The sequence below is a fragment of the Fukomys damarensis genome, unplaced genomic scaffold (assembly GCF_012274545.1).
Source record: "Fukomys damarensis isolate Sample0158 unplaced genomic scaffold, DMR_v1.0_HiC HiC_scaffold_32, whole genome shotgun sequence".
Classification (NCBI taxonomy): domain Eukaryota; kingdom Metazoa; phylum Chordata; class Mammalia; order Rodentia; family Bathyergidae; genus Fukomys; species Fukomys damarensis.
Window position 1 is genome coordinate 45,522,001 of NW_022900944.1, and position 25,101 is coordinate 45,547,101.

The 25,101-nt window shown below is 46.7% G+C and overlaps 1 protein-coding gene across 2 annotated transcripts in view; it reads left to right on the plus strand.

Annotated features, from left to right (window-relative positions):
• The window catches only part of Cdh13 (cadherin 13), a 962,550-nt gene extending 951,753 nt beyond the window's left edge, over positions 1-10,797 (plus strand). The window contains exons 12-14 of one of the 2 annotated variants that reach the window (XM_010618349.2): positions 435-668; positions 3,138-3,356; positions 9,545-10,797. In XM_010618349.2, coding sequence (XP_010616651.1) covers positions 435-668; positions 3,138-3,356; positions 9,545-9,552 — 461 coding nt within the window. In that variant the 3' untranslated portion in view covers positions 9,553-10,797. The remainder of the gene's footprint in view (positions 1-434; positions 669-3,137; positions 3,357-9,544) is intronic. The other variant, XM_010618348.3, reaches the window with a different exon arrangement.
• Positions 10,798-25,101: the final 14,304 nt, after the last annotated feature.

Here is a 25,101-nt window from a genome sequence, read left to right on the forward strand (position 1 = left end):
TTTTTTTTTTTTTTTATGATAGCCATTCTTTCCGGGGTAAGACTTCTCAGTGTAGTTTTAATCTGCATTTCTCTGGTAGCCAGCAATGATGAGCATCTTTTAAGTATTTGTTCGCCATTTGTACTCCTCCTTCTGAGAAGTTATCTATTCGTTTTGGATGCCCATCTTTTGATTAGGTCTTGTATTGGGGGGCATCTAATTTTTTTGAGTATTCTGCACATTCTTTTTTCTTCACTGAGTTTATTGGTATTTTGTACATTCTTGATGTTAGTCCTCTGTGGCAAAAATATTTTCCTATTCTCTAGGTTGTCTCTGGAACTGTTAATAATATTGACTGCAAAGTGTGCTAAGCACGTATACACTACAGAGATTTCTTTCAGTAAGCCGCTCCTGGTCATCCCAGTAGCATCCTCACATCCTCCTCTTGCTCACAGGTGACCCTCCTGCCACCGGCACAGGGACTTTGCTGATCACTCTGGAAGACGTCAACGACAACGCACCCTTCATCTACCCCACGGTGGCCGAAGTCTGCGATGACGCCAAAAACCTCAGTGTGGTCATCTTGGGAGCATCGGACAAGGATCTCCACCCAAATACGGACCCCTTCAAGTTTGAGATTCATAAGCAAACCGTCCCTGACAAAGTTTGGAAGATCACCAAGATCAACAGTAAGTCTGGGTCAGACGTGCCACCCTTTGTCTCTGCTTTGCACCCCATTTCTCTTTCCCAGAACCTTCTTCCTCTCCCGCTGTCTCATGTTCCCACATCTTTTAGGTTATTTGCGCATCATAAAATGCCGACGGTTTTCCTGCCAGCAAATGAATGCAGTCTGTGCAAATACTGAATGTCAGTTTCTTACAAATGCAAACTCTGCACCCTCTGGTTCCCCCCAGATGCCCTCTGTGTTACACACTCCATGTGGTGCTGGGACCCCAGCGTCCTCCCTACTCATGTGTAGCCTCTCCATTTCCGCCACGCCAGACCATCCCATCACAAGGGGGTGATTCTTTGCTCTTCCACTTCACTTTTGATTTTAATTAAGCACCATAGGTTCTTGCACAGAGAACACTGGCCCACCATCCCCATCTTTGGCCTTAGAAGGCCAAGCTCGCTGCTTCTCCCTGTGTGCCTCTGGCTCCGCTGTCTCCTACCTCAGAGCAGGGAACTGCGTCTGTGTGGGCTTCTGCCAGCACCTTGCAGAGCTCTTCTGTGGTTAACCCATTCCGTGAAGGATGGAAGCACAGAGGTGTGTGGGCCTTGGAAGCTCCAGCCTTCCGCATATGTGGCAGGACTCCCCGATGTAATCCCGACTCTGTGATGCTCTTCCATGGAAGACTGCGACGTTCTTCCTCCCTGTGTCCTCTCTCTCCTGTAGGAGACTTTTTCCCAGTGTTGAGAATTGAACCCAGGGCCTTCGCACCGAGCTACATTCCCAGCCCTTTTTTAAAAAAATTCTGAGACAGAGTCTAATTAAGTCACTGAGTTGCCCAGGTGAGGCTCAAACTTGGGATCCTCCTGCCTCGGCCTCCCAGAGTGCTGGCATTATAGGCATGCACCACCACACCTGGCATCATTTATGAAACTTGCCCAGCAATGTCTCTCTCCCTGTCTTTCCACAAGGACATGTGGAATTCAAAATTTGGCCTAAAATTCCTGGTCTTATGAATTTTGAAGTATCCCTGTATCCACAGTGCCTCTCCACTTTCCTCCCCAGCTGAACTAAGTTCACCTTGTCATCTACAAAAGTGAAACAAAACGAAAACAAAATCTCACTGGCTATTGCATCAGGCACCCTCCTTGTCCAGTGATGAGTTGATCTTGCTCTCTTCCCAGCCAGTTTCACTGTTTGCGTCCATGGTGGGATTTCTCAAGGGGACAGGGATTGCTCCTTTTATTATATTTTGAAACTGTCTTGAACAATTGTGCATCAAATCTGCTATTTAAAAGTCTTATATCTATTGTCACAAGCCTATCTCATATCTTAGGAAAACCTCTCTTATTATTGATTCTGTTTGCCTGTGTGCCTGTTTCACTGCTTTTTAAAGAAGAAAAGCTCTCTACACCGATCATTTTTAATGACAACAGTTTTTCCCTGGGCCGAGGGCATTCGTGTTCTCTTTTCTGGTCTCTATAGCTGTAAGATGCGAATAATCATTGCCATTCCTGCCAACGAACTGGGATGCTCTCAACTAAGCGTCTCTCCTGGAGGACAGAAGGCAGGAATCCTCCCCTCAGTTAGTCTGCTGTCCCAGGGCGACCATCGCATTGGTCCCCTCCTGGTGAGGAAAAAGGACCCCTCGGTTGTATTTTCATGTCCTCAGACTTGTTCTCCATCTTGCTTTTTTTGGATAAATGGCTTCTAAATTGTCTCTGTTGCGCCGATGTTTTTCACCAGAAAGAAGCTGTATAAAAGGCCTGTGCCAAACAAGATGGCACACGCCCATCATGCCAGCACTCCAACTGCTGAGGCAGGCCAGCCTGGGCTGTATTGCGAGTTCAAGGCCAGCCTGAACTTTGTAGTGAGATCCTGTCTCAAAAAAAATAAAAAGAAAAAATCCCCAGTCATCTGAGCGGCCAAAGGAGACTAACCCAAGGCCAGGGAGCAGGAGGGGACACTTCTGAGTGCCACCAGGTGGCCTTAAAACTTCAGCCTCTGGGCTGTGACTTCTCCCCCCAGATCTAGGGCTGTGGGCTAACACAGTTTATAGAGGCCGTCTCCGTGACAAAACACCAGGTCCGTCCTAGGCAGGTTAGACCTGGTGGCTTTACTCGCTCTCCACATGTTAAAAATGCTCTTCATAGGTGGAATAAATTTGGAGGAGGAGTTATCAGTACTTAGTGACTTTCACAAGCGTGGGTGCCCTGGAAATTGATTCTCTGGACTCAGAACCCCAGGACGTGCGCTGACGGGAACGTCCTTCTGTTGCCCTGCCCTGCACAGGAGCCATGAGTCATGTGTGGCACTGAGCATCTGAAACGTGGCTTCTGCCACCCGGGACCTGAATTGGTCTTTTCACTTGATGTTAAGTACTTTAAATTCACACAGTCTCATGATTATCCATTAAAATGCAGTGCCAGAAGCTCCCCGATTTCCCGGGTTCTGTCTCCTTCTGTCTCATGGGGCCCTTGTCTTCCAGATACGCACGCCCTGGTGAGCCTTCTGCAGAATCTGAACAAGGCAAACTACAACCTGCCCATCATGGTGACAGATTCAGGGAAACCGCCCATGACGAACGTCACAGACCTCAGGGTGCAGGTGTGCTCCTGTAGGAACTCCAGAGTGGACTGCAACACGGCGGGCGCCCTGCACTTCAGCCTCACCTCGCTCGTGCTCCTCGTACTCTCCAGTTTAGTGTGTGAGTTGGCCTAATCCCGGCTCGGGCATGGGTGTGACAGTGGACTTCACCACAGTCACAACCCGTTTTGCCTCCCATATGGCGTTCCAAGAAAACTGATCCCACAGGAAACACTCATCTTTAGGGGTTTATGTTTGTTTGTTTTCTGGTACCGGGGATTGAGCTCAGGTCCTTGCGCTTGTGAGGCGGAAGGCGGAACCACTGAGCTAAATCCCCATCCCATCTTTAGTTTTAGCGTGTGTGGGAGAAAACTTTACACATAAAAGTGCTCCAAGTCATGTTTAAAGAGATCTTAAGAGTCCCCTGCTGGCCCTGTGAGAGGAACTGTGCCAAAGCACTGCACTCTCCTGCAAACCAGGAAACAAACCCAGAATCCTACCCATGCCCTTCAACTTGAGCTAATAAAAATGTGCCCAAATTGGTTACCTGGTCTCTCGGGGAGCTGTTTCTCTCTGCATTGCGTAGAATAATCTTCTACAAGGTTAAAATAGATATTATGCCTTTTTAAGGACAATAATGAGAATTTACAGATGGAGGTTGAGCTATAAGAAAAGATCAATTTAGCCAGGTTTGGGAACAAACACCTGTAATCCCAGCACTCTGGGGGGGGCTGAGGCAGGAGGATTGCAAGTTTGACCCCAGAATGGGCAATCTAATGACTTCACGAGATATCGTGTCAGATTTTTTAAATTGTGTTTTAAAGGGCTGGGGATGCACCTCAATGAAAGATCCTGGGTTCAACCCCTAGTACCTTACCCAAAAAAAAGATAAATTTATAACTCACACTTTTCACTGACTAATAGTATCGTTATGTAATGAAGCATTTAAACAAATGAATCACTACTTAGTAGTGTAAATGTAAGCATAAGATGAATAGATACTTGTCAGATATTTTCCACATTTGGAGTAATAGCCCAATTTTTTTTCAGCTTTAATTGAGTTTATTGGTACATTTTAGGGATACAGTACAGTTACATTCATTGTTGGGATCTTGTACCTCTACATGACAGGTCTTGGTTCTCATTTTTTCCCCTTGTCCCTGCCTTCCCTTCACCCCCTCCTCCCCTCCCCATCTATAAACATTTTATTTCCATCTTTTCATTATCTCACATTTTTTTTCTTTTCCCTTTTTACCCTTCCCCTACCCGTCCCACCTTCCCTACACCTTTAGCTCCTTTCTTCCCATTTCTCAATGTCAGTGATCTTATTAGGATTTTCTGTATAATAGTCCAATTTAAACCTTAGCAATATTAGTTCTTGCCGTCCAAAAGACAGGGGAGCCTTGGTGTTCGCATTCTAGGAAATCCTTGCTGTAATTTTAAATTCAGGGGTTAGGAAGTTGACAGAAAGAGAGAACGTAAGATGTTATACCCCGGTAAGAGTGGCCAGCAGGTCTGTGGGCATGACACGTGTGGCCGCGGGACGTCCCCTGGGTGTAGAGCCCACTGGGAGGGCCCCACACCTGTGTGAAGAACTGAGAAGGGAAAGCCCCGCTGTGACTCACTGTCCCTGCGTGTTCCACATGGCCCCAGCAGAGCGAGCGCCTTCCCGCCCAGCCTGCCCCTCTGCCCACACTACTCTAATGACCGCACCTGCACCATCATTGCCACCCCACACGCCTTCCACACCCTCCAGCTGCAAAGCCCAGGGCAGCCCAACACCCACAGTCCTGCACCATCCCTGCCACCGGCTCCCATCGCAGGCCCTTCTGTCCTCACTTGCCCCAGTTAGCTTGCTGGGCTCCTAGCTCCGTGCCTGCATGAGAACTCGGGGAAAGGTAATGGCATGAAGAGGCCTCCGCAGTGCAGGCCCCTCTTCTTCTCTTGGGTGGTAGGAGACAGTGTCATCCACAGAGCATGAAGGGGTAGCGGTTGCAAGGGGAGAATAACCAAGCCTCACAACACATGGACACTGGTCCAAAGAGCAGGGATGGCCCAGAACAGCTTAGGTACCATGTCTGTGGCAACACTTGACCCTTGACACTGACAGATTCCTAGGCCTGGATTCCTAAGAGTCTGGACAGTCCCCTTCATGAGCCCCCGGGTGCTGGCTTGCTAAGTCACCACCACAGCCACTGCGGAGATGAAGGTGGATCGCAACTCTGGCTGCACAGCAGTCCACTGGGGGGACTTTTAAGTACATATCCACCTACACCTGGGCCCTACTCCAGCGGAAACCCTGTCACTGGAGGTGCAGCTCAGGCATTTATCCACTTTAAAGGCCTCCCAGGCAACTCCAAGGCACTAGACAGTCGGTGAGTGATTTATCCTAAAACAGGCTCCTGGTCATTCTGACAGCAGCACCTGGTTCGCTCCACACCCGGAACGCATGCTGCTTCCCTCTATTTACTGTTTGGTGGGAAAGGAAGCAGGAAGGTGAATTTAAGAATGTAGGTGTTACGGCGCTCAGAAACCTTAAATCTGGACAAGGAGCTGCAAGTCCAGGTTATGGATGAAACAACAGTAGCAGTGTGAAGATTTCTCTAGCATCAGCCTTCCAAAAATGCACGTAAGACGCTTACAGAATGAAAGCCTGTGTAAGACAGGAAGTTATTAAACTTCACAACTGGAAAGTGTTGGAGACAGAGTTAACTAACACTCAATTTGGCAAGATTTAAGGGTGGAGGTGTTTTCTGAAAGCACTGAAGTTAGAATTCCACTCAGTCATAGTCTTGGAAAGAATATTAGGATCAGGGAAGTAAGCTGGTGCAAGTCTCCCTTTAAAGCAGAGCCTACAAACCACAACACACAGGCCAAGTCTGGCCCGAAGCCCATTTTTATAAATAAAGCTTTAATAAAGCTTTATTGGAACACAGCCATGCCCATTTCCTGACATGTGGTTGCTCTCCGCCACAATGACAGAGGTGGAGAACTCGAGCAGCCACTGACTGTGACCTGCAAAGCTGAAAATATTTACTGTCAGACCCCCCACAGAAAAAAATTGCCAGCCCTTGTTTTAAAGCTCTAGCAGATCACACAGCATGGGAAATCTGAAGTTTCCCCTCCTACCACATAATATTCAGACCTGAGGGACTAGGATTAACCAAACACCCTAGTGTTTCTGGCTTTCTTCTGTTGTGGTTTGTGGTCTGATTCCACTTTACGGATGAGAAAACTGGTACTCAGCAAGGTCCCCAGGTGAGTAAGCAGGGAGGCCAGCCTTCACCGTCAGACTGCCTCCTGCATGGAAATAATAAGACATTTGCACGTATTGTGGCACTGGAGATGGCTTTACTGCAACTGAGAAATGAACTGCAGGATCTGCACACCCTTCTTTGCCATCTGAAAATGAAGGAAATAAAACTAATGGCATTAAGAGTAATAAAAAAATGTAAATGGAATTATGGTTACTGTCAATTCTGCTGTGTAAATTACGTGCTGATGGCCATGCGGGGATGCATAATTCTTCCCTCTGTACGCACCCAGTGCAACAAACCGTGCCTTATTAGACCGCGTCTGTAGTTTACCAGCCCAGCTCTGAGCAGTTCAATACAGGCAAGTCTTAGGAAGAGACATTTGGATCATTGCTTTAGGCTTAATTAATCAGAAACAGCAAGAATAGAAAAGGAAGGTCAAGTGAAGCATTTTAACAAGAACAAAATTAAATGTCTCTGTTCAGGGGGGATGGTGGGGAACCACTAAAGAACAGCCTCCATACAATTGAGTTTTAAGATGCATCCAAGACGGCCGCTCAGATATTTTCATCTTATCTTATTGTTAGTTGCATACAGTCAGACCCGCCAGTGTAAGCGCCCAAAGTGATGGGTTTGGTGGCTGCTCGCACTGCACAGCCACAACCCCAGTCGCGGTGGCCCCCTGGCTCCTGATTCCTGCCCGTACTCAAGCCCCACGCTGGTCTGCTTCCTCAAGTGACCGTTTTGCCCCTTCTAGATTTCCTGGAGGGCTTCGATATTTGGTTCCTTCTTGTTGTGTGCTCCTTCGGATTGTGGGTGGAGACCCTGAGCAGGACAGGCTGTGCTCTTGCCTACAGATGGCCCTGAGTCTACTTTGCAGAGGAGCCGTGGTCCCTAACACAATACAACTTTGTGGACGATGACAGGTGACCCTTGAGGGGCTTCTGTGTGCCACACACGTGCAAGCTCAGAGCTTTACATAAATTATATAGATTACCCCGTGTAATCACCCCAGCAGCTCCGGGAGGTAGGACCATTTACATTATAGCTTAAATTGACTTAAAACAGGAACCAGAGACTCTAATTTGGAAACAAAGGGCTAGAGACTCATTTAGTGGATTTTATTCAGTTCAATATTTTAACCCATTGCCCCCTGAGGGACAGTTGGAAATATCCAGAAATATTTTTCATTATCGTAACAGAGAGGAGGCTACCAGTGGCATCTAGTGGATGGAGGCCAGGGATGTGGCCAGGGCTCCTCCTGTGCATGGGACAGTCCTGCCACAGAGTCCAGCTGCAAATGTCACTGCCACAGGCACCAAGAATGCTTGTACTGGTCTCTAGCAAAAAATAGGTAAAAAGTACAGGCAGTGATATATAAAGTACAGGCAGTGATATATAAAGTACAGGCAGCGATATATAAAGCATTGAAGCATCCTGGAAACATAAATGGCTTTTGACATTTTAAAAAATAAAAAGGACTCCTAACCGAGCCTAAGCTAAGAGAACATCTGAAAGAAAGTTCTTTGGAAATACTCCACGGTGTACAACTGTCTTGCTGGTTGGCTAATTAGATGCAATCACTGTACACTGAAAGAACAGGCATCCCCACCAGGGCTGAGCAGGACCCCCTGAGCCCCTCCTTCACTCTCCTCTTGATGGCACTCAGCCCAAGAGTGAAGTGTTGGCAGCCGTGACTGTGGGGAGAGTTTCTGCAGCTGGTGAGAGCCAGGCCTTGGTCCAGAACTCAGCCATCTTCCTTGTGAGAAGTGCACGGATATAGAAGCACTTTAGAAGGAGTAGGAGCGAAAATTGTTGTTCTGAGTACAGTGGTGTACACCTATAATCCCAGCTATTCAAGAGGGTGAGGCAGCAGGAACACATATTTGAGACCAGCCTGGGCAATTTAGCAAGACCTGGTCTCAAGATAAAATTTAAGAGCGTAGAACACTTGCCCAGCACACAAGAGGCCCCGACTTCAATCCCCAGTACAAAAAGAAAAAAAAAATCATTTTAAACTGGATCTGGACCTCCTAGACAGGCCAAGTTCCACCCCACTCAACCCCACCCTGCTCACCCAGCTGAATGGATGGGGTGACGGGATTCTCACTGGGCTGCCTCCCATTGGCCTAGAGGAGGACCCATGAGCAGGAAACAGAATACCAGGCTCTTAAATCTCCCTAACTTTGCCACTTGAGAGACCTGGTCTCACAGCCCATAGTCCTCTGCACCTGATGCCTTGTTCCCTCTCTGGAGTGGAGAGCCTCTCACCTGTGGTTGAGTGAGTGATGGCCCCAAGGTGTCCTGATCCCTGGAACCGTCAAACATGTCATCTTACCCAGTAAAAGAGACTGTGCAGGTGTGATTAAGTTAGGAGTTGGAGAGACAGAAGAGACAACATCGCTGTCTTTGAAGTTGGAGGAAGGGGCCACAATCCAAGGAATACAGGTAGGCTCTTAGCAGCTGAAAAGGGCAAGGAAGTGGATTCTCTCCTGGAGCCTCCAGATGGAACACAGAACTGCTCACACTTTTGGCTGCATAATTATGGCTCATTTCAGACCAGTGACTTGCAGTACTGGAAGAGAATATATCTGTTTTCTTTCAAGCTACTACATTTGTGGCCATTTGTTATAGCCTCAAAAGGAAACTAACATACAATCCCAGAGCTACAGAACCAGCTCGCTCATAACTTTGCGCATCTGTGCTAATGGGCATGATATAAGTCTCATTTTAGCCACAGTAATAGCTGCTGTTGGTCTCACAGGAGATGTTTGGCATCTGACGTCATCATAAGCATTTTCAGAGAAGACTCACTTCTCAGTGCGGGGGGACGGAGCCCACACTCTACACTGAGCTGCAGCCCCAGCCCCAAGTCCAGCTTCTTAAGCCCTAAACCAGTGGGGGTACTTATTCTGTTATTCGGATGTCGTGATAGAGGAAGGGGAAAAGTGTCTGATGTTTGTGACAGCCTGTCAGTATTCATCCAGGGTTTAGCTAAAATGTTTTGAATTGGGTTGTGATATTCTTGACCTAACTCTGAGCCTTCTCCATTCAGGTCTGTGAGAATTCCTGACATCTGAAGCTTGACTCCCAAGTTTCCATAGCAACTAGAAAAAAAAGAGAAAAAAAAATTCTATCCAAATCTGAAGATTGCCGTTTACAGCTCTCGAACTTCACACCTAGGCCTCAATTGTTCGGATTTTCGTTTTCTTTGCAGTTTCACTTAGTCTGTACTTCACCGTTTTGAGAACATCTTCTCTCCTCCTTTGATTAATGGAATCCTCTGAATTTTTGCTGAATGTTTAAAGATCACAACATAGAACTTGACCTTCTGGGAGCAGGAACAATGACTACTTTTCCAATGTGTTGACATGTTGCTAGCCAGTGCTGCACACATCCAGCTGTGTCTGTGGGTTCGTATTTGTATATGTACGAGTATCTGTATGTGTATATACATGGTATTTATATAGAGAGATATACAGGAGAAGCCTAGTTTTGATATGTCGTTCTTCCTCGAAAGGTTAAGCAGAGAGGGGTAGAAGCTAAGACAGCTGAGCCTTCCAGGACCTCAGCAGAAAGCTCAGCAGAGTGCAGGCCACAGAGCGGTCACTTGTACCATGAAGCTGCATCTCCACCAGCCCATGTTCAGTCTGAATGCTGAATGCTGACCAGCCAGCCAGGCAGGTCCGCAGACAGGAAGGGCAGAGGGAGAGGTCCTTTGTCCTCAGTACATGCATTGCCACCAATTTCTGATGCCACCAAACGCTGTGATCCTGGGCCAGGGCAGTAATCTGCAGGGCAGGAGATCTTGCCATCAGATAGCAAGAAAAGGACTGAACTGTTCTCTCATGGGCATCCATCTACATTTATATGCGTCCTGAACCCGTAGTCTCCCTGGTTCTTATGGCGACACGGATCATGGTAGAGGATCTCTCCCTCCACAGTGTACGCAGGTTACCGTTGCAGGTGTCGGCTTGGAGGTCGAATGTACACATGAAGAAGCCAGCAGGTACCATCTTGTATACACATATATACCCACATGTAGAGATATACATTTATGCACATACCCACTGTTCGTTTCACATAGACAGGCATAAAATAGAGTAAATACAGGTAGTTTTAAAAGTAATTTTTTGTGTGAATTGACTACCGTTGTTTGCAAACCTGAAAATAAAACATGTTCATGACGTTTGAAAAGTAATCGATTTTTACTCTGTGAGCATGTAAAAGCCAGAGGAAAGTTAGTGCTTGAACTAAGATGATCTTCTTGTTTGATGAACCATCAAAGCTCACACCAAATTTTTCTATCAAATAAAACTAGTGACAGCCTGTGGCTTTTTATTAGAGTTCGCCACAAACTAGGGTAAGGTAAGTGTCTTAGCATATTTTAATGCCGTTGCTTACTAAGGGTTTTAACCACACATGCACACACACACGCTTTCTTATGCAATCTCTGTTTGCCCCTGTGCTTTTCGGTTGGCCTTCTGTAGGAAGTAGAAGTCATACGTTGTCTTTGTTGTAGTGGACTTATGCAGATAAGAGTTCCATATATCGTATTTGTTTCAATAGTAAATCTTTTTAGAACATATAGAATGCAGAGGTTTTTTTTTTCCATTAAAATAAATGGGTGTCGGTGGTTAAAACTGCTGGACGGTAGCTCTTCTTCTCTGATTTCTGTGTTGTGTCTAATGTCGCTGATGCTCAAGTTCACAGCTGTGAACATCTGGGTCCCCCACACGTCACTGTATGGACATGAGGCAGAAGTACCAATTCACGGGACGGGTACTGGGCTTGCCCTGTCCACCTGAAGGACATGGTTTAGGCATGTCACAGTCAGCTGGGAAGCCCACTCCGTACTCACAGAGCCCGGGGCCCGTTCTTGGCTTGATCACCACGTTAAGCACAGTCATGTGTCCACAGTCCCAAAACAGGATCTACTCTTGAACCAGTCATGTTGCTTAGGCCGGAGGAGATGCCACACCTTGAACGTGACAGAATCGTTTTCCATAGAGTGCGGCACTGTCCAGGGCCGGGGAATCTAAGCCTGCACAGTGACACCATGCGTTATGCCCTCCTCTGGCCTTGCGCCTGCCCTCCTCCTGTGAGGCAAGAGAAGAATGCTCATCCTTGAGCAGACCAAGAAGCACCCTCAGACAGCCGGCTGGTGGGCAGCCTGCCTCTCACCAGCAAAGGAGCTCACCCTCCAACATGCACTTGAGCCGACTGCAGGAGAAACACAGGGGCTGAGTGCCCCGCACTGAAGGAAACAAGGGCGACTCCTCTTCTCACAAGCCGGAGTGGGCTCTCCTGCACTCTGCAAGACAAACCAGGAGCTTCAGCCTAGAACCCAGAACAGTAGGAGTGAAAGGTGGGCTTCATTAATAAGTACAGTATGCCTCAACTTCCTTATCCAGCTACAGATATGTCCCTCAAAATCTTTTCCAAAACAAGAAAAATAGGCCAATTCCTAGAAGATAAAGTGCTAGCACTTCCTGAATCATAGGATGTTTTAACATGCTAGACCACATTACGTTGTGTACTGAAAGCAAAAGTAAAATCACGATGCTATTACCAAGCATTTTAGTTCAACTTATTTTTTAAAAACTCAAGTAAGAACCAGAAAGTATTTTTCCCAATTACTGAACATGCTGGAGGTGTAACTCAGTGGTAGAGCACTTGCCTAGCACTGGAGATGCCACGGGTTCAAGCCTTGGCCCTGCAAAAAATCAGTTACTGAGGGCCAGGGATTTAGCTCAGTGGTGCCGCCACCTGCCTTGCAAGCGCAAGGACCCAAGTTTGATGCCCAGTACCAAAAAAAAAAAAGAATCAGTTACTGAGTACAAGACTGGGTGAATGGTCACACCTTCTTCGCTCCCTTTATTAACACATCAACCACCTTAGCTGATCAAAAAGTCCGTTTTCTCAATATTGTACCTACGATAAATTAATTGTATCACATAGTTTGTTTTAATAAGATACGTAGCTGTTCTCATATGATGAAAGTTACCTTCAATCCTGCCACCTTGCTTGAAATGAACATCTTTTCAGACAGATGCACCTGCTGTGCCCTTTGGCCCACACCAGCAAACCAGAGCTTCAAAGCAAAATCAAACCAGTCAATTTTCCTGGTAGGCATCAAATAAGACTTTGATGCTTACAGGATGGTGTGAGAAATTCTGATAACTCATTCTAGACTTTCAAAAATATCATTTTAAACAGCGTGGTACATGGAATAATCATCTACCATTAAACTTGTGCAGTAGATCAGATCTCATTTTACCCAAATTAAATACATCGAGTCTTGATCTTGAGATGTGACAGTAAAATACCTTTAAGGAGTCTGCTTACTGGCCCTGGGGCAGGTGTGCCCATGCACAGCTTCCTAGATGATACTGCAGAAAGGAATCTGCCCCTGGAGTGTGACCAGTGTACCAAAGGAGTCCTAACCCCAACGATGGCCGGTGCTCATTGACTGCTTATCACGTGCCCTCACTACACAAAATCCTTTCACATAGCAGTTCATCGAATCCTCCTCACTGTAACCCAGAGCAAGGGCCTTCTCTTCAGGTTACAGATGAACAACAAGGAGGCTCGGAAGAGTCAAATGCTCGCCCAAGGTAAGTGGCTGCCAGACCCAAGCCCAGGCCGCCTGGTTCCAGGGTTCACATCCCTCTCTCTCTGTCATGGTACTGCCCCCAACTCGGCCAAAAAACCAGACAAGATGCTTCACAATTGTCCCTCTAAGGCAATTGATCATTCTTTTACCAGGTCAAATTTTTTGCCCTTCCTGTGTTTTCCTTTACTAATGGATGAGCCCGGGTACTGCGAAAATTCTGCAGTTCTGACTATGCTCAGCACAAGCCTAAGGAAGACATTTAGAGACAGAAAAATGGTGAGAATAGACGTGTGTGAATGATGGTTTCAGATAAGAACTTGAATCCTAAAAATTAAGACTAAATCCAGAGCTGGGCGTGGTGGCACGCACCTGTAATCCCAGCAGCTGTGAGGCTGAGGCAGAAGGGTTTCTGTGAATTCCCAGCCAGCCTAGGTTACACAGCAAGTTCAAGGCCAGCCTAGACTACATAACAAGACCTTGTTTCAAAAAGCCTAAATAAATAAATAATCTGTAAATAGAAATGATTTAGGTACCACATTAAGTAAGCAGAAAAATCTCCTCCATCACTATCACCACACCTATCGTTGGAGGCTGGCTAAGCGTGACAAGCCTTGGAGCCACTCTGGGTGACTTCCCAAGTCCTCCCTGATCCCTGGGGAGACAGAGGGCGCAGGACTGAAGCTGTGCAGCCTGGAGAGCCTGGTAGGACAAGCACATGCTGAAAACCCCCACGACCCTTCTAAAGCTTTTCCCTCGGGGACTAATAAAGTCATTCCCGATCCACATCGTGCATGCAGATTGGTGAGGGTTGAAAACAGAGGAGTGTCTGTGTGGGAAAGGAAAACTGTCATGCACAAGTCACCACTATACTGATGGCAAAAAAGTCATTTTAGGGCCGGGGATTTAGCTCAGTGGTTCTGGCACCTGCCTTGCAAGCGCAAGGAGTAGAGTTCGATGCCCGGTACCAAAAAAAAAAGTCATTTTACTCCTGAGAGAAAAATTTTCAGAAGTTTTAAGTACATTTTTGTAGATACTTAAAAGAGACAAAAACGTATCATTTTAAAATAATTGATTATTGCAGATGTCAATACTTTGGGCCCTGGTGCTGCATTGCGGAATCCCTGAGCTGAATTAACATCGCTTTACTATGTAGTTGCAAAGAACTTTGTAACCTACATGTGGAACATTCAGATAAAGGTTCCCTGGGATTTTTACCGTGTGTCCTTGGTCCTAAGCCATAATTAGAGCCATGCAGTCCAAGCAGTGACAGAGTAGAGGGACAGTTTTTCAAACCACCCCAAGCAAGGAGACCCTGCGGGGACCTGGCCCCTTCTGGAGCCGCAGCTGCACCACCAGGCTCCACAGAGAGGGGTTTTGACAGACGTTCTGTTTGCTCTACAAGTATTTCTCTTCTTAGAATATCATGCTGTCCTGTGAGAGCGAAGGGGATAAAACAGTAGGTTTGGGGAGCCCGGGAAGTTTGGGGTGGCCATGGATGGGTCAGAAGCCAGAGCCACCCACGCCACAAGAGGGCTGAGATTTCACCCTGAGACTGCGGCAGCACCTCCAACAGACACATGGCCACCAGGCAGACAGGCAGGTCAGACCAGACCCCGGGTTGATGCGAGTCAGGCCAGAATGAGCCAGGACGCCTCAAAGACCCTGCTGTGATCACTGCTGCTCTACTTAGGCGAGGCCAACACAAAAATCTCATCATACATAGCCACAGGTGCACGTAAAGACCTTCTTTAGATCCAAATACGGAGTTCTCAGAACCGCCCACTGTGAGCCAAAAAGCAAATAGAACCAAGCTGTCCTGAAAGTAGAAAAGAGAATTACAATATGCAATTAATCTAAAAAGATCCCAAAAAAACCTTGCTAAGAGCAGATGAGACAACTATGGCACTAAAATAAAGGTTAAAAACAAGGGTTGTAAGGGAAAAGAAAAAATGTGAAAAATGGAAACAAAGTCTTTGTAGATAGGAAAGGGTGAACAGGGGTGAAGGGAGGGCAGGGATTTGGGGAAAAAACAAGAATCAAGACACATCATGTAAGGGTACAAGCTCCCAATGATAAATGTAACTGTATTGTTTGCTTTAAATGCACCAATAAACTTAATGGGGAAACATGAGGGTTGTTCAAAACTGAGGTTTAAAGGTTAATTACCAATGTCTTACACAGAATGCAGTAGTTTTGTTAATGAAACAATTTCAGATAGGTCCTCTGTGTCCATTTCCACAGGTACATCACCCACAACCGTAAATTAGTCAGGCTCTTGCATACTGCAGCTGTTTAACATACATTTGTCTGCACACAGGAAAAAGTATGCCATTTTTCTCTTCAAGTGCAAAAATTAAACCTCCACTAAAAGAATGTCAAGATTTTCTGTTTATGTAAAGAAAATTTCAATTAGGATTTTTTTCTAAAACTCAAATCTCTTGCCAGGAAAATAGGAAGGAAACAAAGAAGGAACAAACAAACAAATGAACAAACTTTCTAGGTCTTTCCTAATTTGCATTCTTGTATTGTTCGTGGTCAGCTCTCACTAGAAACTCAGGTGCTGCTACCCAGACTTCAATACCTAGTGCTCAGGGTCCAACGACACACTAAATGACTCTAGAGCTTTATGTAATAAACTCTTTATAAAATAACAAGTATGCCACAAATTTAAAGTGATACTGCTTTACCAACTGTTATGGGTTGTAACATCCCCTGGACAAAATCTGTTGAAGTTCTAACCCTCAGTAGCTCATAATATAATATCATTTGGAAGAATAGTCAATGACAGATAAAATTAGTTAAAATGACATCATATTGGATTGAGGCTGAGCCCTTGGTCTAAAATGACTTCATCTTTACAAGATGAGAGACACACACAAAAGGAGAAAAAGACTTTTGAAGACAGAAGAAGAGACTGGAGTAATCTATCTACAAGCTAAGGGTGCCACAGGTGCTGGCCACCACCAGAGGCTGGAGAGAGACATGGAACAGGTTCTTCAGAAGAAACCAACCCTGCTTACACTGTGATTTTAGACTTCTGGCCTCCAGAGCCATGACAAGATAAATATCTCTTGGTTTTTTGTCACCTAGTTTGTCACGGTGGCCCTAGACAACTAACAAACCCACGTTTGATCTCAACATTCTCAGAAAATGGCCATAGCAAGAACGAATTCATCCTTGAAGAATGTGTGCACAGAATCCTAGGCAGTGTCCTCAGGACCCACCAGCCTCCACCAACAGCAGACATTTAGCACTGTCTGGGAGGTATTTGTGGCAGTCATTAGGAGAGGTGGAAAGGAGGGGTGCCACCAGCATGTAGTGGGCTGAAGTCATAAACGCTGCCCGACCACAACGCACAGGGCACTCTTCCCCCTACCCCCAGCTTCCTCCGCCTAAAAAGAAGGAATGATCTAGCCCCAGGTACCAGCAGTGTTGCCCTTGGGAATCCTTGCTCTAAACTGAAAACCCTCAAGGGAATTCTCGAGTGACAGAAAAAGATACAGTCAGAAAGTCCTGCATCTCTTACTTCCGTAATCTGATGAAGTTGCTGAACTTTAGCTCCTGTTTCTGGTTTCTCAAAATCGTAAAATGGTGAGAATTGTGTTGCAGGGGAAGGTGAAGTTAAAATACGCATACGTTATATCAAGTAGTCAGAAAAAGTACTAACTAAACACCAGAAAACCAGCAATAATTTTTAATTGCACACGGGCACAGAGAGATCTCTCTATGCAAGGAGGGAGATAAGGGGGTTAGGTTGCAGTGAGAGGATAGCTAAGGAAAGCAGTTAGTCTCAGGCCTCCACAGCCAACCCTGACCCAGCTGTTGCAGAGGTTGGTGGACCTCAGCCTGCCTCCAGCAAAGTTCCAAACAAAACTGACCCCTAAGTACAGTCCTCTCAATGAGGAAGCACATGTAAACTGTGTATTGTGCCAGACCTACAGTCGAGACTCTTCAGCCCCTTGTCATGTGACCCACTCCCACGACCACTTGAGGGGCTGGAGCTTTGGGGGGGAGTCCCATTTTAGCAATCCCACCTCCTCAAACACCCCAATCCATTGAAGTATTTTTTATTGCAAGGCAAACACGCCTACCATAGGTTCCAGGAAGAGATCAAAGCCACTCTGACTCCTTGACTACATTTCCGGGGGTTTTTTGTTTTGTTTTTGGTACCAGGGAATCGAACTCGGAATGTAGCGCTTGCCCAGTTGAACAACTGAGCTAAATTCCCCCCTCCCCCCCCGCCCTTCATTTCCGGCTTTGTCTCCCTTTTTCCGCCCCAAGATAGGAGCAGGGCGGGGCCGGACGGGGAGGGGAGGAGCTAGGTGAGTAGGCCGGGGCCTCGCCTCAGAAGGGTAGTGCGCACTCTCGCGGCCCCACCGGTGCGTAACGTGAACTACGACCCCCACAATGCCCTGCGGTCTCGCGAGTGGCCAGAATCGTCGCGAGAAGCGGCTGCTAGGGGCGTCGACGCGGACAAACGGAAGTGCAGTTGATGGTCGGAGACTTCGCCGCCAATCTGGGAACCGGGGAGATGGCCGAGACGGAAAGAAGGGTAGTGCGCACTCTCGCGGCCCCACCGGTGCGTAACGTGAACTACGACCCCCACAATGCCCTGCGGTCTCGCGAGTGGCCAGAATCGTCGCGAGAAGCGGCTGCTAGGGGCGTCGACGCGGACAAACGGAAGTGCAGTTGATGGTCGGAGACTTCGCCGCCAATCTGGGAACCGGGGAGATGGCCGAGACGGAAAACCCACCTCGGCCCTTCTCCCGCAACCTCCTGCTGCTCCCTGCGCCCAGGCGCCCCTGGCTGTGCAGAGCGCCCAAGGCCTTGTGTGCTGGGTGGCCCAGACTGTAAGGGGCCACACTGCCCATCAGTCTGGTTAGGCAGATAGGGTAACTGAATTCCCGAGGACAACACCGCTGGCTGAAGGCCATGCAGCTGTCCAGAGGCCACCCTGGGGCAGAAACCAGGCTCCTCGTCTCCCCACACCTGGCCCGGCCTCCTGCCTTCGTCCCAGAAACTTGTCTCGGGATAAATTGGATTTTGCTCGTGTGTTTTGGTTTTTTTCTTAGGTGCAGACCCTCCTGCAGCAGATGCAAGATAAATTTCAGACTATGTCTGACCAGATCATTGGAAGAAATATCCTTTTTACTCCTAGCCTCTTAGGGACCCTTGGAGCCTGTGTGCCAGGTCGTGATAGGGATAAGTACATGGTTTGCAGGCCAGCCTCGGCCAGGCACTTAGAAATTTCTTCTCTGAGCTTGGATGCGATGCACTGTGTTCCTGAGAAAAGGGGAAAGGAGGCAGTTGAGCTTCACAGATCCCTGGCTCAGGGAATCCACGGTCAGAATATTAATAGCTTCTATGGTTGACATTTGCTGTGAGCGAGTGTCTTGTGTCTCTCCTTTGATCCTAACCGCAATCTTATAACTGGGTGCTAGGGTTATTTAACAGATAGAGACAATGAGGTTTTAAAGAGCAAGAGAAGTTAGCAGGGGCCATTGCTAGAAAGGGTCAGGGCAAGGAATGCACTTGACGACTAGACTGTAATGCTATCCAGAGGAAATTGGGAAACGATTTTCCTCAGGCGGCCGTGTTTAAGGCCATAGCCTGCGGGGCCCTAGAGGAGAAGGCTAAGAAATGGGGAGATGCCTGTGTACGTTGTCTTTAACCTCACCACTTGATGATATGAGTAGTCGCATTGATGATCTGGAGAAGAACATCGCAGACCTCATGACGCAGGCTGGGATGGAGGAACTGGAAGGTGAAAACAAGATTCCTGCCACACAGAAGAGTTGAAGGTGAGGAAGGCCAGCGTTATATTAATTTTTAAAAGAGTAGAGAGTTAACCTGTAAGCATGATTTTGATATAGTCATCCTTTCTCTAGATCACTTCCGAGCTGTGATCCCCACAAATACCCCTTTATTGCACCCCACCCACCCTCATGGACTTCATACATTTGTCGGCACTTTCTTGGGGACTTGTGACATACGAACTAGATTGTGGCCACATAAAGCCTTTACTGTAGACCTGATTAAGTTACCACCGTGAGCTAGGCATGGTGGCGCATACTTATAATCTCAGCACTCGGGAGGCTGAGGCTGGAGAATCACCGAGAGTTCAGGGCTAGTGAACTGCATAAAGAGACCTTGCCTCAGAAAAACCGAAAACATTTTTAAAATAAAAATAATATCCATATTGCAAGACAGACCCACAGTAATCACTCCATATAGCCTGTTTCTTCATTTTAAAACTTTACTTGTGTTTGAGGAAGTGGGGTCTCCTCATTATACCAAAAAACTAGTTTTTAAACTCATTTTTCTCACATCCCATTTATACCATCTTAATTCCCTACAAAAAAATTTAACAAGAATTGTGTGTGACTAGAGTACTAAACCATGTACAATGAGAGAGGCCTAATTCCTTCTTTATTTTCTGCACATTTCCTGGACCAGATTTTTAGAAACTGAGAAAAGAGTTGACTCTGAAGTCCAAAAGAGTAAATAGAGGTTTGGGAGATTAAAGATGAGTATAAGGGCTGGAGGTTTGGCTCAGTGGTTCCGCCGCCTGCCTCACAAATGCAAAGTCCCGAGTTCAATCTCCGGTACCTGGAAAAGAAAAGAAACCATAAAAAATTTTAAATTTTTAAAAATAAATATGAGTAAGCCGGGCGTGGTGGCGCACTCCTGTAATCCCAGCAGTCGGGGCTGAGGCAGGAGGATCGCTGTGAGTTCAATACCAGCCTGGGCTACATAGTGAGTTCCAGGTCAGTCTCAACTACATAGTGAGACCCTGTCTCAAAAAAAGATGAGTGTATTTGCTTAAAACAACAGTAGAGTAGATTGAATCACTGAGTGAGAAAAAACATGTAACTCCTCTACATTTTATGTCATCTTTATTCTATCTAGAGATAATTTGGAAAATGTCCTACAGGAAACTTCCCAAGGATCTTTTTATATTATGTGGCAATCAGAAATCCCATCATGGGCCAGGGATTTAGCTCAATGGTGCCTCTGCCTGCCTTGCAAGCACAGGGTCCCAAGTTCAATCCCCAGTACCAAAAAAGAAAAAGAAAAATCCCATCAGTTGAGAATTCAAGAGACAAAGCTAATAACAAAGGAGGTGCCGTAGGAAATGGATTCAAAAAAACTTTAATAAAAATTTCCAATCAAATCTCTTTTACTTTAGGGCCAGGGATTTAGCTCAGTGGTGCCGCACTGGCCTTGTAAGCACAAGGTCCTGAGTTCAATTCCCAGTACCAAAAAAAAAAAAAAAAATCTGTTTCACTTTTGCTAAAGTATTATGCAAAGAAAGTAAATTCTCTTTAGTATATGATTCTGAAAAGATACTTAGTTGATATTTGTGTATCATTTTGTCATTATGTGATGAAAGACACATTGGTTTTTCATTCTTTAACAGGTTGCTGCTAAATTACACTACAATCTGGAACACCATTTTTCCCAGCCAAAAGAAGACCAAATGGCTTTTTGCAATTAATTACTATGTGTAGACAGATTTTATATTATAGAGTGTGCATTCTTACTACACCCTGTATGGTTAGTTTACAGAGTGACTTCCCCCGGTTTCTCCACAGTGGCATCTTCACATCCTGGAACTAGGTCAGTTGTGCTCGTAACCATTAAACACTAAATCTTCGGCAGTTTCCTTATAAAATTGTCAAATTTTTTAGTGTATTTTTTGTGAAGTCATTTTTTTTTTCTGCCATTCCTTTTGTAGTAATTGCTGTTTCGTAAAAGTTGCTGTATGATTTTTTTATTAGATAAATGGTAAGTCCTTCAATTATTGTTAGACCTGGTGAAGTAAGATATTTGTAGAGTTTAGGGTTCGTTTTCAGCACAGTGACTGTTGAACTAACAGTGGTATGTTGAAAATACTGTACTTTTCAAATGGCTAAAATATTTAAAACTTGTTCATTCAGTACTATCTGCCATTACTCTGTTGCCACAACTCAGAATCGAACCACCACTTACATCTTTTGTGTGTGGGATCAGATGCTAAAGTCAATGAAAAGTAACCACTGCCACTTTTACCGTGTTAGCATTTTTTGAATACCGAAAATAACCAAACAGCGTGACACAAAGAGGCTTTCACTCAATTTTGCATGAGATTCTAATGCTTCAGTAGGACCTTATATCACTCCTCTACAATGGTGACCATAAAAAACCTGGCAGGATTTTGAAACCCAGTTACTCCATCCTTTCTTTGAGCTGCTGATTGGGAAAGAGAAGAGAAAGAGAGCTGTCCAGTGTGTGCCAGTCACTTGGCTAGAAAACAGTGACTAACTGGTAGCAGGCTAAAGTTTTTAAAAATATTCTTTTACTTACTCCTGTACTGGCCAAGTAGCAGTTCTGTCGGTGATGATAGAAGACTGATACAATGAAAAATGCAACATCTGTAGTGCTGTGCTGAGGCCAGCGCCAGTGACCAGGAAGGTGACCCATGTGGTTGTATACAGCAAAAACGCGGATGATTGAAACAGTTGAGGGATGGCACGGTCCCTCCTACAGGGAAACCCCTAATTAAGACAGTATGATTTTTCTTTTGAAGTTTCCTGCCTCACCAGGCTTATTTATATTACAGACTTAATATTAAATATTTTTCCTATTTATAAATGATATGAGGAACACAGAGGAATCAGATTTTTCTGTAATAAAAGGAAGTTGCCGCGACTGTTCTGCAGCTGCAGAGTCCTGCGATCAGGCCGATGGTGAGACCTGAGCTCGCCCTGCATCTGGGCGGGGGACAAGGCTGTGTGCAAACGCTTCCAAGCTCATGAATGGCAAGCAGAAGTGACAGGGCTGCTCTCAGATGGAAGGGTAGTGGGGACTTAGGAGGAGTTGGCTCCCTTACATGTCAGGCTTCAGGGGCAGGCCCCCCTGGCCCAAACATCTGCCATAAATAAAGGTGCCTGAAATCCTGCTACTGGAGCTGCCTTGTGTCTGAAATTTCTTTGGTTTTCCAGGTCTTCATATTAAAGTGCACACGGCACATTAGATATCAGCTAAAGCCTCCAAAAGGGTTAAGTACAAATCGCCAAAGGCAAAACAGAAGAAAATCAGGTTCGGGGTGTTGCTGCAGCGGGGCACACTTGCAGGGAGACTTTTCCCCTAAGTTTGTTCCCCACAGCACCTGTGTGGAAAACCCCAGGAAAGGAGGATTTAGGGTCACTGGGTTTAGAAAATCATACTGGACTCGGATCGTGAGCATTCATGGTGTACAGGAGCGTGTTAAAGTCTGGAGTCCTAAAGCAGGTTTAGCTTTCTCACCTACAGGTTTCCAGGGTACCTGACCACAGATCTTTCATACCTAACATGGTCATGTTTCACAGCTCACATAAAGGCACAGGGAGTGCCAGTTAAACTAATCCCACACACAGCTGTGGGTCCCTTTATAAATAAACAATTGTGAAGCCCTAACTCCTCGAGGCTTAATAATAGCGAAGTTTACCCTGATGTAAACCTTTGAGCAAAGGCGGCCTCCTGCTCTTGGGGGGATGTGGCCAGAGGTCTTGCACGCTGAGCACAAAGCCAGCCAGACACGAGAGCCGCCACTTCCAGCCAGTCTTGACCTTCCTGGACTGAGCAGGGTTAGTGACCTGCTCGGGCCAGCCTTGCTGCACCCTCTTTCCACAGCCTCGGCTCAGCAGGACCCCCGTACACCTGAGGAATGGGGCTGTTCTCACTAGCTCAGGTGTGCTGTGCTCAGGAGGTGCGGCCCGCATTCTCCTGTAGTCTTCAGTCACAGGCTGGTGAGAGCCCCGTGAGCGTAGTAAGTATAGGATGGAGAGTGTGGTTGATGAAGGGCCTCCCCTCCAATCCCGGAGGGCCGGCAGCTTCCCCGCTTGGTCCCTAACTAATCCTGCTTTCCTTGAGCCATGGGATTTAGAATAATCTTACTTCCTTACCAGTTTGGTTTTTCTACTTTGTTTCATTACAAGTAAAGTGGTGAATCTCCTTTTGATCGTGTCGGTATTCCAGGTACCTAGATCTCCATTTGGCTCTGTGGGACTTTAGAAGCCTACCCCACCGTTCCTATGGGAGCGGCATCCTCCAAACAGCTTGAAAATGAATTTTTGCGGCATCCTGTTTGCAAGTTGAAGGCTTCTTATATGGACTTACAGTCCTCCTTTATTTGATATTTATAATTAGATTAGAATGGAGGAATTTGCACAGTGTGTTGTCCTCACGAACCCTGGATATTAATTTGGTGGCAGTGATCACTTAGCTCAAGCCTGATGAAAGCATTTTATATGCCAAGCATTTCGTTTGCACCACTTGGCTTAATCCTCATGCAATATGGAGATAGGTATTTTTGTGTGATTGGTTCTGTTTCAATAGCAGGGGCCCAAAGGTGGGAGTTGCACAGCTGACAGGGCAGAGGAGCTGGAATCCCCATTAGCCGCCCGGTCAGCCTCTTGCAGCTGCTTTCTCACTACTTGTGAGCGGATGGCCACATCCATAAATCTGCGCTGTCTGGAATTCGGCTCTCCAACCCTGGGTCTGAACATGAAGTTTCAAACATTAATTTTGCATTTTCAGGTGTTTTTTATTCAGTGCTGGGGATGGAACCCAGGGCCTGGTGGATGCTAGACAAGTTCTTTCACAACAAACCACTCCATACCCTCAGGCCCTAAATCTGCATTTTCTACTAAATATGGCCAAAAATTACTACCTTTGCATGACATGGATTTTTATTTGGCATTTAAACTATTTGGGACTGGTAGAAAATAAGCGCTCCTGGACTGATGTCTTTCTTCCCCTGAGCAAGTGATTTGAAAACAGCTCCACAAACGAGACCAGTTCCTCGGACGTTCCAGGGAAAGTAATTGCCAGACACAGGTGTGTCCCTTGCTGACACAAACTACTGCTCACGCCTCACCCTCACCGTGGTCTATTTGCTTAGCACTTTGTCAGGCCCCAGCTCAAAGAAGGTAAAGGCAGAGAATATAGGAACTCAGGAGTCTTAAAAATGCACCACCACTTCTGGGGAGCACTGGGAGCTGAGCCGTCTGGAAGCTTAGCTGGCCTCATTGTGAAGTGTCTGGTGTTCGTTGTGGCCTCTTTAAAACATTTTGGGGTAACGGTCTCCCTAATTGCCCGGGCTGGGCTCAAAATTGTGATCTTCCTGACTCAGCCTCCCAGAGTGCTGGGACCATGGGCATGCACCACCACAACCCCTAATGTCACGAAGGTACTCAGGGAGAGTCCTCGCCGTTGGGACCCGGGTCAGGCCAGCTTGCTACATCCCACAGAATGTCTTCCTCCTTCCTTGCCTGCAGTCTCCTGCTCAGAGTGAAGAAGGTTCTTGAAGGTGTTTTTAGCCATGTGTGGTGGCACACAGCTGTAATCCAAGCAGTCTGGGAGGCTGAGGCAGCAGGATTGAAAATTCAAGCCCAGCCTTGGCAATGTGGCAAGATTCTGTCACAGAAAAAAAAAGGGGGGGGGGGACTGGAAACGGAGCTCAGTGCAAAGGCTATAGATTCAATCCCCAGGGCACCACACATAAAAAAGTTTTAATTCCACGCTAACAGAAGCCGGTGGCTCTCATTTTTTTCGGGACAGCTGAAAGGTTGGAGGTTACCTCCCAACACGGCCAGTCCCACTTCCCATGCAGGGTGGTGCTTGCCCCGCCGCCGGGAGGTAATAAGTGGGTGGGAGTTCAGGGCCTCAGCGACCACAGGTGGGGCCTCCGAGGTGATTTCAGAAGAGCGATCGAAGCTGAGAGGCGCAGACCCAGGCCGTCCGCCCCGCTGGCGCTCCGCCTTGAAACTCCAGAACCGTGAGCCCAAGTAAGCCTCTTTCTCGCTGAGACCCGTGCTGCTGCCCCGTGGGCCACAGAAGCTGGGAGTGGTGGGCGGGGCCGAGGGTGTGCTGAGCCGTCCGTCCCCTCCCCCGCCCAGGACGCACTTGGGACACAGCCTGGCCCGAGGCCCCCCTGATACCTGTGGGCCTCCGAGGAGGGAGGTTGGAGAACA